Here is a 19,318-nt window from a genome sequence, read left to right as displayed (position 1 = left end):
TGGTTCTGGCTCCGATGTGGTGCTGCGGACCCGCCAGTGGTCCCCATCCCCCAAACCGTACCCTTATACACACATACAGACATACAGACAGATCGAAAGGTGGCAATAGGTGGTACAAGGGAGCCAGCAGAGCGGGGGAGAAGCGTTTGAGTGGCCAACGAAACAGAATCCATCAGGTACGCCATCGTACCTCTCTCTCTCTCTCTCTCATTCTCTGCAGCCAAACGTGGCTGCGTCAGTGTCAGTGAGTCAACGCGCTGGCGAGTAACTGGCGTTTTGGTGGCGTTTTGGTGGCCGGGTGTGGTATAGAAAGTTAGGCCTCGCGGGGACACCTCCTTCGCTCGAGCGCAGAGAGTGGTCATCGCGATCGGTTGGATTAGGAGTGATCGTGCGCGTCCCCCGGTCGGGGGGATATTCTGTTGCGTGTCCAAGCTCCAAACCATCTAACACACATCCATTCATAATACTCGAATGTACTGCTCCCTGTCTCTCTCTCTCTTCTCTCTCTCTCTCTCTCTCTCTCTCTCTCTCTCTCTCTCTCTCTCGCTCTCGCTCGCTCTCTCACGCTCTCTCCTTTTGAATTGATTCGACGCTCGACGGATTATAAACAGAATCCTCGGACGGACATGCACGTGCGCACACACACACACACCGCGTGGTGTGACGACTTAAATTAATGTTCGATCTGCGCGAGTGTGGCGCGAGCGCGTGCGCCCAAAATCCCAAAATCGTGCGGCGGCCGCGGCGGCGGCGGTAGCCGACCTCCGCCGATGGAAATGGGAATTGGTTTTTCTATTTTTAAAACAGGTTTTTGTCAGGGTGCGCGGGGAGAAGGGGTGGGGGGTGTGAGGGGTGTGAGGGGTGACCGAGAGCTCTTCCTTTCTCTACAATCGCGCCTCCTGGTTACTTCATTTCCTTACTACCTACACACCACCAAACACGCACACACGCACACACAAACACCCAGACCTCTCTCGCTCTCTTGGGTTCTCGGAGGCGGGTTAGGTTGTGGATGTTGATATTCAATCTGAGAAACTATAAGACCGAAATTGTGTAGCGGAAAGGGAACGGGGGGCGAACACTCAGATCGCGGTGCCCAGCTCCTCCTCCTCCACGTTACAGCCTCTCTTCCCTCCATTCCTTTCTACTCCCGGCAATCGGGTCTTTTCGCTTTCTTTCGAAGCCGATAATGAACGCGGAAAATTTTCCTTGTTGCGATATCGAACAACGAAAAGCCGATACGAAAACACACACACACACACACACACAAACAATCAAAACCAACCGTTACTCCCAAAAAAAACCACGGTAGCGAGGTCAATAGATAAAAACAAATCGCTCTTTGATCTCTCTGAGTCTCTCTTCTCTCTCTCTCTCTCTCTCTCTCTCTCTTTCTCTCTCTCTCTCTCTCTCTCTTTCTCTCTCTCTCTCTCTCTCTCTCTCTCTTTGGGGAAAGATCCCTCACAAAGCACACCCCTCATCCCGTAACTGTGGAGTGCAAAGTAGAGCGGTAGCGCTACCCTCACCGCCCTCCCCCCGGAAGGATGCATGCGAGCGCCACCCTTATACCCCTCCTCTTCCTCTTCCCCAACCACTCGATCCCCACCGTTTTGTTTTCGGCACCACCGCCGGCTGACGACGGGCCATAAGACATTGGCTGCAGGTCAACGAGCTTCGGTCGACGGATCTCTTCTCTTCTGCCCTGTCACCTCGCCTTTCCTTTCTTTCCCTTCCCACAAGGGGATGCGACGATCGCATCACATCACGAGCTCGTCAGTAAGGATCGCAGTGGGAAGGTGGAAGGTGGAAGGAAGGAAGGAAGGGAGGGCATTTCGCGGCGATTTTAATTACCCTGGACTCGCTTTATCGCGCTCTGCTCACTGCTGCTTCGTGACTGTCGCTCTTTTTTTCTCTCTCTTTCTCTCTCTCTCTCTCTTTCTCTCTCTCTTTTCTCTCTCTCTCCTCTCTATCATTCTATCTGCAACTCCGCAAGATCAATCGGAGGTTTTCACTGCGCAGATGATGGTGAGAGTGGAGCAGTTTCGAAGGGGGGGAGGGGTGAGCATGGCACCTCACGACCAAGGGTAGGGGGGGGGGGGTGGGGGTTGGGAGATGGGGTGGAAGAGTAGATTAGAGCGCGTAAGCCGGTTCTCATTCTGCATCGTCGTTACAAAAACAGAGAAAACAACAGGAAGGAAAAGGAGAAAAATAAAGAAATTGAAGAAGGGAGGATAGCGGGGGGTGGGGGGGGCGGTATCCTGTTCTCCTCTACGCCAGTCTGCCTCTCATTCCCCCGCCTCCCCTTCACCACTTCACCGCTCGACTGCATAAATAGGAGCATATCGCGATATTCTCCGCGGCGGCGTCCATCCATTCATCCATCCATCCCTTCACCACCCTCGTGGCTGTGTGTGTGTGTGTGTATCCGATCGATGTGTTTGTGTGTGTCCGTGTGTGCTTTCCTTTTTTTTTGTTTTTTGCTTCTTCCTCGAAGGCTCAATCTACACCAATCAACGGTTGGCAGCAAAACACGCTCACTACTAATGCTCTCTTCTTGTGCGACTGTTGCTGATGGCGCTGATGATGATGATGGTGATGATGATGGTGATGATTATGAGCCGTGTTACGATTAATCATGGTAAACGCTCACCTATCGCTTATAGTGAGCGATCGTGTTGGGCATGGCATGGTCGCAGCGTGCCATGTGTGTGTGTTGCGAACACGTGAGTTACCCCCGGAGGCCGCAAAAGGCGGACCCAGATCCGTCCAGAGATTTGTATTTCCTCGGTCGATCGGTCGACTTTTTTTTTGTTTGTTTTCCGGAATCGGAAGCCTCGATCTCGCCATGGCTCTCGCGCACAACAACACACACCGCTGCTGGGCGTTTCCAGGGGAGGGGAACACCCCGCGCAGAATGGCGTAGAGAGAGGACATCCCGACGAGACGCATTACACCTTCGCGGGTCGCGCGTGTACCTCGATCATTTCGCAAGCACTAATATCCACTCCAAACCTCCGCCATTGATTTCTCGCTTCTCTCTCTTTGCTCCGCTTCTGCTCCGGAGTGCTGCAGGGGGTGGGTGGGATGGGCCGTTTTGTTTATCACCAATTACACCGCACCTCGTTCTATTACCTACCATCCTCTCAACCTGCTTTATGCTTTATGGTAGTAGCGTGCGATTGCACTGATCAGCTCTGCTTCTTGTATTTCGTCCACACTTTTCTTCCTTCGATCGATCGATCGATATGCCATTAAAGTTGATGTGCATCACATTTTAATTGATTTCGAACCTCGTCTTCTCCATTCTTTCGCCACCTTCTCCTACTCTTCCTCTTCGCTTGTGCTTCGTAGCTCATAATTGGTTTACGGTTTGTTTTGTTCGTAAATGGACCCGGGACCCTGGGAGCTGGGACCGGGATTAGTGCGGATGAATGGGCGGACGACGGACAATGTGGAATCGATACCAATATTTCCATACGACGCACATTTGGTTTGCGATGAAAAACGAGCAAATATTATGTTATCAAATAGAAAACCATTTTTCAACGTCGCGTCAACTGTTGTTCGATGTCGATCAGCTGGTCGATTTTGAGGCAATTTACTTGAGGCGATTGTTTTGTGGCGAGATCCCCACGAGACCAAAACGCACCGCAGACGACGACAACGACGACGACGACGACGAAGACGATGGTGTGCGGGCTAACGGAGGCTTAACGGGATTGGCGATCACCCAGAGGGACACTCGCTGGCGGCTGCTGCACGCGGTCACACCACACCGCACACCGAACACACACACACACACATACAGGCGAGGCCTAGCAGGTTTGGCCAGCAACAGCCAGCCAGCCATCGTCGTCGCTGCGCTGCGTGTAGAGTAAAAGTAATAGTACTCTAGCAATTAAAAGGTAAAGCAGTCGGAAGAGGTGGAGAGAGAGAGAGAGAGAGCGGTACGCGCGGGAGTGAGTGAGAAGACCGAGGCGGCCGGTCGATCAGTAGGTGAATGGTTGGCTTGGCTGGCTGGCTGGCTCTGTGGGTCAGGTGAATACGAACGACCCCGCGGAGGCCCAGAGGAGGGTGACAGGATTGAAACAGAAACCCTAATCGTCGTCGTCGTCGTTGTCGCCGACATTGATGTCCGTGGTGTTTGTGTGCCGTCTCCTCGTGTGCTCTTGTGCATTACGTCGCAAACCAACCAGCCAGTTAGCCAGTCAGCCAGCCAGCCAGCATATATATTTCGCCTTCTAGACGATTCTTTCGGGCGCTCCCACAGGTGAGTGGTCCATTAGAGCGACATAAGAACCGCTCACTGGCTCGCTCGCCATTGTTCGACGGTCGCTGCGACGACGACGGCGATGCCGATGGCGAAGGAGCGCGAGAAACGACATCACAAAAAAGAAAATAAAACATAAAACGAAGAAGAAAAAACGGAAAACGCACGCAAAAAGAAGTGCTCTCGAATGAGCGAGAGGGAGAGCGAGAGAGAGAGTGCGAGAGAGAGAGAGAAAGAGAGACAGAAAGAGTGAGAAAGAGTGAGAAAGGGTGTGACAAGATAGGGTGGTCGTCGTGTTCTAACGGTACAGCGCAAGCAGGCAGCACGCCACAAACCTCTCGATGAGTGGCTCTCTCTCTCTCTGTCTCTCTTTTTCTCTCTCTCTCTGGCTCTCTCTCTCTCTCTCTCTGGCTCTCTCTCTCTGTCTGCGGTGGTGAGTCAAGGGGCCTCGGTGTGTATGCGTATGTATGTATGTGTGCGAACTGGGGAGTCGCATGCGTCTAGCGTGTGTGCGTACCAGCGTTACCAGCCCGCTGGTGATGTGTGTTAATGTAGAGCATGGGCCTGAGCCGCCAGCGGGCAACAGCAACAACAGCAACAGCAACCAGAGGAGAGCCTGCTGATGTGATGATGCTGCCGTTGCGTTTTAGTGACGCTTTGTGCTTTTAGCGTGTCAGTGCGTTGTGTGCTAGCCCGCTGCTGTTGCTGTTGCTGCCGCTACTGCTACTGCTACTGCTTCTGCTTGCTACTCGAGCGTGTGCGAGCGCGCGTGCGAAGAGAAGCGGTTATCCCGAGTAGTAGTATACTACCGCACATCCTCTGCGCTCTGCGCTCCAACAACCGAACAACAACAACAACCTAACGGCGAACCCGAAACGGTCAGTTTAGTGGCGAGAGTAACACTGTGTAGTGCGTACGTGCGTGTGTGCGAGATTTTCGAGGATTTTGAGATTGAATTGCATTTGGCCTTTGATGGCGCGGAAAAGGCGCCGCCTCACCTGAGAGAGGGTAGAGGGTAGGAGGAGGAGGAGGGGTGGAAAAGTGATCAAAGGACGGCTTTCTACTCGATTATCGTAGGGATAAAACAAGCCCCCCCCCGCCTCTCTTTCTCTCTCTCGTCCTCCTCCTTCTTCATTCAACCCCCCCCCCGTGCACCCCCTTCCCCCTTTCCCCACTCTCTTATTCTCAACAACTTCTTTCGCTCGTTGCTAACGGAGAGGTTTCGAACTGGTTTGTGAGTGAGCGCTACTCAACGCACTCAACAGCGCGCACAGGCTGTTGCTGCCTGTCTGCCTCGTACCGTACTGTGTCGTTAGTGTTAGTGGCTGCTGTGCGGATTGTTTTATTTGAAAAGAAACGACAGCAATGGAATAGTTAACAAAACATAAAAAAACACACACGGATTGGAGCAAACTTGTTGGACGGGCAAAATGTTGTGTGTGGAGAGTTCTCGCCTGTTGCCTATCGCCATTTGGCCAGCAAAACACTAGATACGCACGTCGTGTGGATACGTATACGCGCGCGCCCACCAATACGCATAGCTCTCTCTCTCTCTCTGGCATACACAAACACACACATACAGCTAGGCATACGGACGGGTAGACACAATCGTATGAAACGTTCTGTGACTCAATTGTCCGAAGTGCAGCAGCAGCTGCTACTATTGCTGGAACAGCAGAACGCAATAGAAGGGAATGTACACATCGCCCCTCATACTCTCTCTTTTTCTCTTTACCTCTCTCTCACGCTCTCGCTCACTCTCTTGCTGTGTGTGTGTCTCTCTCTCTCTCTTTCTCTCTCTCTCTCTTTCTCTCTCTCTCTCTTTCTCTCGCTATGTCGCATGGCACGCCTGTTGCTTGTTGAGGAGACCGCCATCATCCATCCCCCCATCCCCTCGCGTTGCACCCTTCTTTAAACCCACCATAACAGGTTCTCCATCCTCCCCCTCCCCTCCCATCTTCCCCAATCTTTCCATACCACCACCACCACAAACAACCCCTATCACCCCCGTCACCCCGTCGCTCCTTTCGCTGTCACTGTGCGCGAAAGGTGATCGCGAGCAGCAGTTGAATCGTGAAGATCACGAACACCGAACTGAGACGAGACAAGACGAGACGAGGGGCAGGGGACATTAGAGGGGTGGGTGGGTGACTGGGTGACACACGATACGTGGGGGTTTGCTGAAGGTACACGGAGACAATCTTGAGCAAATATTCCTCGGCTGGAAGTAGTGTCATTGGAAACGGCATTGTTTATACACACACACTCGCGCACACAATGAACGATCTAATAGCCGTTCTAAGGTGTAGAGTGCTAGTGGTGGTGGCGGCGGTGGTGCTGGTGCGTACGTGTGATACCCCCCCCCCCCACCCCTCTCTCAAAAACGACCGTGAAATGTCTCCAAAAAAGCCACCCGATGGTGTGGCAAAGGTGCGACCGAGAGGCGCGACAGTTTCTGATGCGAGATTCTTGTCTCTTGTCTCTTGTCCAGTGTCTCTAATTTGATTTCCACCCCCCCCCCACCCCCCCCCCTGCTTGGCTGCCGCACTCACACTCCCAAAGGGGGCCCAAGCCCGATGTAGAGGCGATCGCGTTGGGGTCAGCGTGGGGTGAGAACGCGCGAGAAAGAGACAGACAGCGTGTGTGCGGAGGGGTGGAAGGGGCGGGTATTGGAGTGACTGGTGTGGGTGAGGGGTGGTGAAAGGGGTAGAAAAGATTTTTAAACCCGTGCGCGAATACAAACACACACGGCAGAGTGTGGGGGGAGGGGGGGGAGTAGCCATAGTAGTAGAGGAAACGAATCACACACACTCACACACACACATATTCTCGCAGAGGCCGTTTTGGAATGGAAACGGCATCAGCATGAATAAGGCGCATGTGAATGGCGCCGCCGGTGGAGGTGTTGGGGAACAAAGGGGGTGAGAGGGAGGTATTGCCGCGCTAGTCAATCCGTTGGGTGATCTCACGGCACTCTCATCTGCGGGTTATGGGGGTCGGGCGGGGGGATGAGCAAAACGAGATTAGATTGGTGGGTTGTGTGTGTGTGCGCGCAGCGCAAGAGATTGGCTCGAGAGAGACCGAGGGGTTGGGCAAGCAGGGCAAGCGCAGCAGGAAGCTGTGAGAGTCCTGTGAGTGCCAACAGCCAGCCAGCACGACTAAAGCGAGCGAGCGAGCGACCCCTGCGCTGCGTGTGTGCGTGTGCGTTGCGTGAGTCGAGATTTCTCATTAGACAACGACGACGACGACGACGACGATCAGGGGAATAGAACAGCGAAAGAGCGAGAGAGAGAGAAAGAGAGAGAGAGTAGCGGTGGCGACACACCGTCCCTTCGTCCTCGGCGGCGACAACGACGTCGGCTGATTAATTAGCAGAAATGGGACACGGCGTTCGAGAGACCGAGAAGGAGAAGAGCCGTCACTGTCTCTGCGTCACCGAGTGCGATGTAGTGGTGGCGTGCGGGGAAACAAATCGAAGGGAAAGGAATCAGGAGGGGAGAAGGAAAGGTAGACGTAGCGAGAGAACGAGATAGAAAGAGAGAGAAAGAGAGAAATGAAAGAGGGAAACAATCGAAAAAACTTGTTTAGAAAATGACGCACACGTACAAACACACACATACACGCACACACAAGAAGCTCAAAGAGACCCACAGAAAACACCAGCACGGATCAACGGCTAGACACGGACACCGCTGCTGCTGCTGCTGCTGCTGTGTGTGTGTGTAAGAGTGTTATGAATGAGCACAGGGCAAAGGGATGTCACTGGCCTGGCCACTGGCGCAGACACTGGCGGTTTCTAGTGACTACACTGCTGCCAAGATTTACCAAGAGGAGAGACCCCAATAAGAGAGGTGTCTCGTCGGTACCACCACACGCGATGCTTACGCCCATCGGTGTATCGTTGGAACTGCTGCAAGGGGCTGCTGCCAACGGGTCCTTGTATGCGGCTGTGAGACTGTGGTTGTGGTTACCAACCAGCCAGCCAGCCAGCCAACCAACAATTCATTACACGAGCATCTTAGATTGGAATGGAAGAATGTTTTTTTCCCCATTCTTTCTTTCTTTCTTTCTTGCATCTTGCAACTTGTGTTCGGTTCGGTCGGCTTTCTTTCCATCACTTCTTGACAAGTCTTATCAGTGCAGGGGTGGTGATCGACCCTCCCCCCTACCACCACCCTTTACAGTATATCAATTAACCAATTAACGCGTTGACCGCCCCCATCGCCCCGTAAGCGCGCCTGTAAATACGAATACGAATGGTCGTCGCCGAATCGCCAACTCACACACACACACACGGGCATATCTGTAGTGACCCGTGATGCATTGCGCGAGAACAGGCACTGGAGTACTGGGGATGGGGTTTTGGGGTGGTTCGCCCGGGTGAAAGGATTTCATCCGCGGCGCGCTCTTCTCGGTGCTGCTGTCGTCACCATCAGGCCCCGTTGTCCTGGGTTCTCGCTCTCTTTCTTATTCTTTGCGCTGCACATTGGAACAAGCCGCAACAAGCCACAACAACCGAGACACCGAGACCGAGGGCGGACGAAGAGCCAAGGCACGGCCAAGAGATACTCTCTAGCAAAAGGGACACCGAACCGAAAGGAAGGAAGACATAAATCACAAATTTCATTAAATGGAAGCGACGGCAGACAAAAAGACAAAAACAGAGTGGTAGAGAGAGAGAGAAAGAGGTGGAAAAGGTTGCGTTGGTTGCATCCCCCCCCCCCCACCCATTTCTCGTCTTCTCGTTTGGTTCTTGGCTGGCTGGTTGGCACGCAGTCACAATACACCTTTCGTTCCTCGGGTGGCTTGCTCGGGTGCAACGCACACTTGCATTTTACGGCAACAATTACTGTTATCGGATAGGTGGACCGGACGGAGAGCTACCGTTCGCTGAGAGCGAACTTCGTGAGGGGGAAGAAGGAGAGGAAATGAAGGGAAGGTGGGGGGGGGGGGCTGACCAACTCGACATGAGGTGTGGCTCGGCGCTTCTAATTATAATTACGTCCCGTATATCGCATCACACACCCCGGACCTCGGCGGCACAGCAGCGGCCCAATGCACCACCACCACTACCACCACTCTTGCTCATGGTGCAACCGACACAGCTGTTTCAGCCTGGGGTTGTGCGAAACATCAATCAAACGCTACCTACCGCTGCACTACTACGCCTGCTCCTCATCGTCACTCAAACTCGGATCGGATGCTCGGATCCACACACACGCCAATCAACAAAACCACCACGGATTGATCGGATCGGATGCTTCTCTGTGTACATACACACACTCGCAGCGATCGTCCCTCGAGTGCATCGATCAATCGTTCAGCGGGACGTTGCTGCCTGCCGCTGGTGGTCCAGCAAGCTGCTATCGAGAGGTGTACAGTGCATCCTTTTTTTTTTGGTTGGCTGATGAAAGAAGCAAAAACCAAAAATCAAATGTGCAGTGCGGAGAGAGATCACCGTTGGGGACACCGTTGAGCGGCTTTTTTGTGCCAAAAGAAGCCAATAATGGACGGCAATATATTGCATCAATAACAGTGTGCGTGTGTGTGTTAGCCGCTTATCAGCGCGCCCTCAGCGCTATGCCTGCTACTGCATGCCCACACTATACAAACACACACATACACTCGGTTTGTGTGTGTGTGTGTGTGTGTGTCGATCGCTGGTTCGCGATCGATTTGTGATTAGCTCGGAGAACGCTCGGTATACAGCACGCATTTGACACCGATACTACACAGTGTCTCGCTGTTTTGTGCCGGCCAACAAAGCACACGCATCGTCACACATATACGAACGCGCCACCGCTACGGCTCACGCTACTACTGATGATGCTGGTTGGAGCTGCCGATCGGCGTCATCCTGCAAACAAGCGAACGGCGCTGGAACGTCCGTTCGGAACGGAAATGAAATCTTGACGAAGGGCGCGCTGCGCTGCGGTGCGCTGCGGCCTCGCGAAACACCAAAACACCAGAGCCAGTGAAACGAGACGAGAAATGATTTATTCGAAAGTTTGTGTGTTAGTATAGCGCGACCCGCCACTATCGGGATCTGCGTAACTGCGTAACTTCATCTGCAAAGTGCGTCTCAGTTGCCGTACCGTGGCAAGTAGCAAGTGTACGTAGCCAGCAAGCCTCGCGAGCCTCTTACAGCCGCTACGCTGAGCACTTCTGTCAGTGCACACACACACGCTCGTAGACATAGGTTCGCTCGTAGCCATCCTGGCTGATGGCTGTGTCTCCACAAGCCTCCATGCCAGGGGCGCTTTCACAGAGGCTCCCCCTAGTAGCCCCGCTCTGTGTAGCCCACCCAGTACACACACGAGAAAAACAACTACGTCGATCAATACGTGCCGATTACGCTGTTGTGGAATGTTTGCGCACGTCGCGGAAGGGAGGAGGGTGGGAGAAGAGGCTGCCGAAACGAAACATCCCTGGAGGATCACGTTTCGCGCGCACTAGGGCCACAAAAAGATCCGCGCGCGCGCACGCCCGCCATTACTTTTGCCGGAACCAGGCCCTCCGCGGGGGGTTCGGAGTGTGATTTATCGGTTTCTGGAAGGGGGGGACTGGTTTACAGGCTACAGGACACCCGGGCCAGTGTGCCCTCTCTGTTCACTTCTCTCTTTCTATATTTTCCTCTTTTTATCTCTCTCTCTCTCTCTCTCTCTCTCTCTCTCTCTCTCTCTCTCTCTCTCTCTCTCTCTCTCTCTCTCTCTCTCTCTCTTTCTCTCTATCTATCTGTGCGTGCGATAGTGTACGGCTGTCTCATTAGTGCGTGATTCATTCCGTGTGTGCGTGTGTGTGTTTGTGTGTGTGTGTGCTTCTGATAGCACCGGAAGTGGACCCGAAGTAGTGGCCCAGCACCAAGGGAAAACCAAACAAAAACCAAACGCAACCGCAACTATACGAACGACGAAAACAAACAAAACGAAAACAACACCCAGAAGGCAGAAGGCAGGCAGCATTTCCTAACGCTTAGTGCGATTCTTCGGCGATCAACCTTAGTCATCTTCAAGCAAGCGTACCGCGCACCGCGATACCACACCACCGTCCCTACTCGTACTTTCGTCGCCGTGATATCACCCCCGAGGTCGACCTTGACGCTCGTTAAATGCTAATTTTCGGAGGTAATACGCCAAGGCACAGCAGCAGCAGCAGCCTGAAACTGAACGCTCTTGGAGCGCGCTTGGCACCGCCGGTGCCATGAAGCGAAAGAGCGTTCGCCCACCTCACCTGCCTGCCTGCCTACCTGTTTCTGTTACTGGTGTGCGTGTTTGTGTTGCTAGTTACTAGATCGCCGGCTAGATCCGGTGGACTTTCGTAGTAGTTTCGTTCTGCGCCGTAGAGTTGTTTTGTTGCGTCTAGCGCAAGCAAGCGTCTAGCTTTTTCCCCACACAGCCCTTAATCCCCACCCCCCCTCCATTCCATCCCATTGTGGCTATTATTGCATGCCAGAATCGATACCCCCGGGGGCGGGAATTAGTTATCGCAGATCCGATTAATCTAACAAACAATGATCGCCCATGATCCACAGTGTATCTATTACGCTGATGCTCAGCTCATACTCGCCACCCCGGCGTCCCAGGTCTCTTGTACTCGTCCCAGGAAGACACTCCAGAGTCGAACGATGATAATGATGAAGTCGAGTAGATGATAATGATGATCCCATCACTTATCACTCTTCCATCCGCTTCCATGTGGGATATGCGGTGCGTTTGGACGCAAAACGCATTCGCTCTTTTACTTCTTCTTCGTCTTCTGTTTATGTTTTTACCCTTTTCCAAGTTCACCTGCCACACAACCCCCCCTCCCCAGGTTTCTTCATCACACATTCGTGTGTGCATGCATGTTCCAATAATATTATTGTAACTGCGGGCTGCTGCTTGCTGGCCGGCTCGGTTGTTGTCGCTGGTGCCGCCTGGTGGTGCAGTTGTTGCTGTTTTCGTTGTTCCGTTGTGATTTGTGCGATGTGTGAGCGCGGGCGCGCGAGCGCTCGAGCGCATGTATTCGTGTTCGTTTTTAGTAGATCATGGTTTGGTTGTTTGTTTGTTTTCCCCATCAGGTTTTTCTTTGCGTTGCGTTGCGTTGCGTTTTGCGCTTTCTCGATTGTTTTCCCCGCCCTCTCCCCCCGATATTCCTAACCTCCGACTGTGCCGCCATGTTGATATGGCGATCAACCCCCCCTTCTGTATTGCTCTGTTTTTTTTCTCTTCTTTTCTTCATTTTTTCTTCTTCTTCTTCTTAAGTTGGTGTGTAGCTAATTGAGTGTTTTGTCAAAACGATTTGCTAATTGAAAGCTCCCCCAATACACTGCGTGTGTTTGAGTGTGTGTGTGTGTGTATGTGTTGGTGACAGTGAGAGAGCCTCGGTGCCTAAGATGATGGCAGCCGCTATCCTGCAGCGCGGCCAGTGCTGTTGATGTGTCATGCGTGTGTATGTGTGTATGTGTCGTGCCGTGCCGTGCCAGTAGTACTCATGCCCCGAGCTCCATTCTTAGCCTCCCCCGTTTTCTCCCTGTTATCCCCCGCTGACTGTTAGTAGCAGTAGTGAGTAGTAACGTTTGGTAACCTAGTACCTAGAACCGTGTTCGTTCGTGCATACCATAAGAGACTGGGCAGGAAAAGGAGAAAGAGAAAGGAGCCGCAGCATTAGAAGAAGAAGAAGAAGCGGAAAAAGAAAAGAAAAAGCAGAAGCAGAAGAAACAGTGTATCTGTGCGACGGCTATATACTATAATTCTATTGTGTGTATGTGTGTGTGTGTTTTTTTTATAGCTAGTGTTAATGTGTGTGCACGTTGTAGGTGCGAGCGGTGCGGTGTTGTAGCGCCAAACCGAGAAGAGAGTCGCCCTAGCCATAGCTGGCGGCCAGACCATAGGCCAAGAACCGGTCTTCTGCCAAGCCCCAAGCGCCAGAGCCAGGAGGGCGCACGACGTCGGTGACCCACAACCAACCGCCATACCATCATCGTCACCACTACTACCACCACCACCACCACCACCACCAAGACCAATCTCCACTCCCTAGAGGTGGTCGTGGATTCGTGTTTTGAGCAGTAGTTCTAACAGCGGCTAGTTTTAACAGTCAGTCAGCCTGTTACCGCATTTGCCCGGCTTGCGCTGGTGCTCGCTGCAGCCTCTTTGTCCGTGTCCATCCTTCAAACCCCCCCTCCCCCCGGGGGAAAAGAGCCCGGGGTAGGCGCCAGGGCGCTGCGCACTGCGGTGCACTTGCCACTTGCCGCATGAAGAGTGACACAGGAGTAGCCGATTATAAGGTGCAGCAGGATAAACATCAACTGTTTCTAGGTAAATACCCGCCACAACTGCTTCAAGAACGACACTTGGGGGGGAAGTGTCGCGTCGCGAGAACCTTTTGCACAAAAAAAAACTCAGCTCAAGCAAGCATCGAATGCGTCATCGTCTTTCTCGCTCGTCTCGCGCCAGACGCGACGCTCAAAGGCGACTCTGTCACCGCGTACGTTCAGCAGCCAGGGCAGGCCGCAACGGATGGGTGGCGCACGTGCATAACACACGGGCATGGGGCCGCTTATCAGCGTACCGTCACGGAGTACCTGACAGGAGATTCCTGGCAACTGCGCCGCAGAGCTGCTGCTGCTGCTGATGACAGAAACTCCGCTCCAAGAGATCAATCGCGCACCCCTTTAGAGCACCCCTGAAGAATATCAAGGGGGGCCAGACAACAGCCGTGATTAGATGCAACCGATTAATGGTTGCAGACGAAGGGGAAGGGAAACGAGAAAAGGGATCCTGTTGCGGAGAGAGCGAAGCGGAGATCGGGTGCTCGTGACTCAGCGCGTTGTTCCGAGAGCGCTGTTAACGCTGCCAGCATACAGCAACGGTGCGTCATTGCTGGGTTGGTGGGGAGGGGGGGCTTCTCTTAAGCCACGTCACCCCATCATCTCTCTCGCTCTCTCTCGCGCACCCATACCTGGCCTGTCAGATAATGAGAATGGGCGAGAGGAGTAAGCGAGAGATGTATGGTAAGCGATGCGTGACCTTTTGCGTGTCCGAATGCTCTGCGCTGCGTTTGCGGTACACTTCTTCTACACCGTTTTTGCGTGTGAGACTCGAATGTGTGACGTATCTGTGCGTACGTGTGTGTGTGTGTGTGTGTGTACTCTGCAAGATGACGTATCTGATGGATAACAACAAACTGGGTTAACTCTCGAAGCAGATCGATGCCAACATAATGCCACTGCGCGCACTTTCTATATCTCCTATCCGCCTGACTGTGACTTGGGCAGCGGCACCAACGGCACAAACGGCACAAGCATAACAAACATCCATACGAAGTTTGTGTTTGCTCTTGCCGTTTGGTCGCGTCGCGCTTATCATCGCCACAACCGGAGCACTTGACATGCCACAACATCGCTCACGTTGAGGGCGCCCGGTGACGCATGTGTGCGTGCTTGCGTGCGTGCTGAATGTGTCAACTTGGGTTTCGGCGCGATTAGGTAAACCCTCACCCCCCCACCCCCTCAAGGGAAACTGTCATCACAGAGCTCGGTCTCGGAGGTAGACGTCATCCGTGCTTGCCAGAGCGCAGTCCAGTCTCGCTCTCTTTTTCTCTCTCTGTCTCTCTCGATTTCCAGGGCAGGGAACTCACCTGAATGACCATTTAAGGATATTGGATTGGGGCTTTTAAACCCGTTCTAACAAGTTGGCGAGAAGGGCAATGGAGTACTATACAGCTCCCACATGCATACACATAAGCGCGAGTGCGCAAACACACACACTCACACACACGTACATACATACAAACACAGTTGTAGCTTGAACGCAGATCTGCTTCACGCAAGTATTAAACGTTGCGCGCGCGCCCGCGATCCCGAGAAGTGTTGGAGTTTGATGAGAGGACGCTTCAGGAAGCTTCTCGAGGGCTGCTTTCTTTAGAGGGCGTAAGGTGGGGCTGTAATCCAAGACAATAAGCCACTACATAAACACACGCCGGTACACGTCGAGGGCTATAGAGTGCTCCCTTCAAGCGATGCCCGAAAAGGCCACACAGCTTATGGCTCTCCAGGTACACACCCTCGGCTCATCGACACCTCACAGCTCAGCGCAGCCCCGATGGGGCAATCCGGAGGAATACGCAGGAGAAGTCGATGATCCCGATGGCCCGATGGTCGATTGCAGTCGATTGCCGAGCCGGGCTACCAGGGCACCATAACATCACCATAAAAACGGTCATAAAACGCGGCCGGGATTGCATTCAATTCTGCTGATGCGAAATGTAACATCAACTCAAAAGCCGATGCGCCGGCGCTGCGATGCTAATAATGCGCGAAGGAGTGTGGAATTTACAGTGCGCCCTTTGGCCCGTGAGATTATTGCCGAGCGATGCAGGGACCAGTGTTTCCTGCTTACTGGTGGGGGGAGAACTCTTGCCATGCCAGGACGCCAAAATATGGCGATGACCTAACGCAATGTTCCTCGAATGTTTCTCGTGTTCCACGGAATAGTTATATTTAATAGTTATGGCAACGTGGGTGACGGGCTGTTCATTTTACGGACTTACGCTAGCGATAATCCGACCAGGTCCGACAGCGGCACGCTTCGCGCCCCGTTTTCCATCATAGCCAACAGTACCGGCAACTCATAACAGCTTCCTAGCTGAACAACCGACAGCTGTTCTGCTGCATCGGACCGGAATTTTTGTGAATCTTCCAATGAACGATGCACAAAAGGGCTTACGGCTCTGCGCCACTCCGATCGTAAGCGTAAGTTCCTCGCAAACCAAACACACCACCAACAGTGCACACGCTTGACACTTGTTCAAACAGCAGTGGGGGTCTTTGTTGCTCACGAGCAACAGGCTAACAGAGTGGCTCTGTACTACGTATACGCAAGCATACTACTGCTGCTGCTGCTACGGCGTAAGTAGCAGCTATGCAATGCAGTTTCTTTACACACAACACATTTTCCACAATAAACCAAAGCATCGCATCAATGGTTGGTATATATAAATATACTTCCACTTTTTTCCACCCTTCCAAAGAACAAGGTTAGGTAAAGGTAGAAGATTGTTACATTGAGCAATGATGAAAAAAAAAATAGCTTAGGAAATTCATCGCTCGGCAATCCTTCTTTGTTGTTATTTTACACGGAGTATGCATGGCTTTACAGCTTGCGAATTGTCGCCCAGCTAGGACGGGCCCAGTACAAAACGGTTGTAATGTAGGAGCAGACGTTTTTGGGGGCGCTAATATGACTCCTGTGCGCTGTCCTGTCCTATCTGCATGGCAGCTAGGACTTCCAATACCATTATTGCTGCCACGTTGCAGAACCTTATGAACGCGGCGGTACCTCTAGGTGGTGCCAGGAGGTTGTCACCGTTTGTCATCGCGAGAGCGAGCGTGCCCGAATTGACGCGTAATGAACGGTTAAACGAACGGTTCCTGGTGGTGGCGGAGGTGTTGTGGACGCGCCCCAATAAACTCCCGTTGCAAGCACCGCCAGCCAACCCTTTCGACACACACACACACACACATACACTCTCTCTTTCTATTTCGCTTTTTCTCCCCTTACTCTCGCCTTACGGTGCGACATCCCTGTTCGTGCTGTCCGTTTTTTTTTAAGTTTTTAATTTGAAACGGAATGTCACCTCCCCGAGCGCTGCGCGAGACACCCGAGGAGGTCTTCCCTTCCCTTTGCTTCTCGCGTCGATGGCTGGCTACTGTGCTCTTATTATGCGGCACCGCCAGCGGCCCACTGCATATGGCATATGGCAGCTGGTTTCATCTGGTTCCATCCACTGGAACGGGGTGTATGTGTGTGCGTGCGTGTGTGTGTCTGTGCGCAGATCCTGCAGCAGTAGCCAGTAAGTAGCTCGCCCGGCGATTTGCCACGGTTTCGAATTAATTCCAATGCGCGGTGCTCGGGCTCCGTTCGCGCTGTGTCTGTGTGTGTCTGTGTGTGTGTCACGGCCTCGGTGGGGTGCAGCGCTCGAAACTCGCGAGCGAGGAGCGAGGGATTTATGTCCCGATGACGGTCGCTTGTAGGGCACAACTCAACGGACCCATTGTTGGGTACTTGCTTGTGCGTGTGTGTGTGTGTGTGTCCACGCACCCTCGTACCTAGTTCCCCCTCGGTTGCGTGGCCCTCTTTTTCGGTCGGCTTCGGTCCTTTCCTCTCCTTAGGGCTCGCTAGACCCTTACCTGGCCGCGCGACCCCTGGCGGCGGTGTTGGGTGCATCATCACCCCGGTAACGGCAGCGCCAGCGTACCACCAGGACCCGCGCCGATCGCGTACGGCCGAACGAACGAACGAACGGAACGGCACACCACCGCGCACCGCAGTGAGAGGTGCAGAGAGAGAGAGGAAACCCGGTACAGAATGGAATTTAATGTGTTCTTCGGCCTCGCCTTCCCTTCCCTTCCCTTTTCGCCCAAAAACATTGGGGGGGGGGGGGGGGGGGAGCGACGCAAGAATACAAGCAAGCAATCAGAGAGACAGAGAGAGTGAGAGCAAGAGAGAGTGAAATGAAAAAAGGAAGGGAAAACGGTTTCATGTTAGAACCGCATATCCTTCCTAGCCAGACCAGCAGGAGCGCACAGCACGGTTGTGTTGTGGCGTAGGGAGAAAGGGAGAGAGAGGGAGAGTGATGATGGTGAAGCTGATGATGATGATGATGGTCGATGGTCGATGGTAGGTTGTTCTCTAGGAAAGGAATTTCATTCAGCACACCACCACCACCACCACCATCACCACCATCGGTTCAGGCTCGGGCCTCGGAGCGGCCCTAGGATCGCAAGGATCTTACTGACGGGTTATAGCCCCTTTACTGCTGCTGCTGCTGCTACTGCCAGCAGGATGTGGAATGTGGAATTAATAAGTTGGAATGTCGAGAGTGCCCATGGCGAGAGCGGAGAGTGGAGTAGAGGGAGCAGGGAGCGTCCCTTCCGCTTTCTCGATTGTTACCCCTTTTATCGTCCTTGTTTACCCCTCCCGGGACCCCCCCCCCGGGGTGAAGCACAGGACCTGAGTCCTGCAGCAGCAGCAGCAGTACAGAGAGAGAGCGAGAGAGCGAGAAACTGACGGAGGGTCAATTACAATGCGGCCCCGGAGCAGTCAGAGCCAAGGAGGCGCCTTTAGTTACAGAGTGAGAGAGAGAGCGAGAAAGAGACTCAACAATGGCGTCATGGAATGGAAGGCTCTAAATCGCGCGATGCTCTATCCAGGACGAGCAATTTCGCCAAACGGATCTGGCACGGATCGGTGTATCTGTGTGTATGTGTGTGTGTCAATGGAATGCAGTGGATATTGGATGGATGGGGGCTCGCGCTGCCTTGTTGTGTACGGCCGTAGACCACCGGAGGACGAACAGAATGGTTCGGATCGGCTTTAGCGAACCGCTCGTTCAGATGACGTGTGTTGTCGTGTATATGCAATATGTGTGCTTGTGTGCGTGTGTGTGTGTGTATTCGAGGAAAATACGGTTGCCAACAACAACACAGCATGCCACGCGTCCTTGCAACGGGCCACTTCTGGCCAATCGATAAACGCGAACACCTTTGTTGTGTGCGTTGTTTTTGTGCAACGGCAATGACTCCTCCGGATTAGAATGTTTCTACAACTAGCCGGAAATGTTTCTTTCCGATTTCGAAACTGTCATTATTGATTTCAATAAAAATCCGTACAATGAAGAGTGTCGACACGATCGACGACATTTCAGCAGCATTAGATCGGATCGGAAAAAGACGAAGACTCTGGCTCGAGCCCCGCGGGAAGCCTTTTTGCAGTCAACACTTTGCAGGCGCACGAATGCGCCTAGGCGATGATTTACGGGCGTGCAATAACACCATCTACATCATCATCTTCGGTTCCGTTCTATCTTCTACCCTCTTCCTTCTCCTTCCTTGGAGGTTGACAATAAAACGGTTGGCGCGTCTTTCAATTTTTCCTTTTCGCGCTTCGTTTCCAACCGTCACATGGACTTCGAGGCGAGCTATCATCTTAACAGCAGCAGCAGTAGCAGCATCTGCTAGTGTAGTGAACACGATGCTGCGCGTGTGTGTGTGTGTATTGTAGTGAC

The 19,318-nt window shown here is 53.0% G+C and overlaps 1 protein-coding gene across 1 annotated transcript in view; it reads left to right on the top strand.

The window, feature by feature from the left end:
- Positions 1 to 19,318, top strand: part of LOC125948047 (protein scalloped) — a 35,601-nt gene that overhangs the window by 10,654 nt on the left and 5,629 nt on the right. The window contains exon 2 of the mRNA XM_049673686.1: positions 12,514 to 13,569. Within this exon, the coding sequence (XP_049529643.1) occupies positions 13,506 to 13,569 (64 nt within the window). The 5' untranslated portion in view covers positions 12,514 to 13,505. The remainder of the gene's footprint in view (positions 1 to 12,513; positions 13,570 to 19,318) is intronic.

Source organism: Anopheles darlingi, chromosome X (genome assembly GCF_943734745.1).
Source record: "Anopheles darlingi chromosome X, idAnoDarlMG_H_01, whole genome shotgun sequence".
In the NCBI taxonomy this organism is placed as follows: Eukaryota; Metazoa; Arthropoda; class Insecta; order Diptera; family Culicidae; genus Anopheles; species Anopheles darlingi.
Note: the sequence above shows the minus strand (reverse complement) of the source record. Positions and strands in the feature narration are given on the sequence as shown.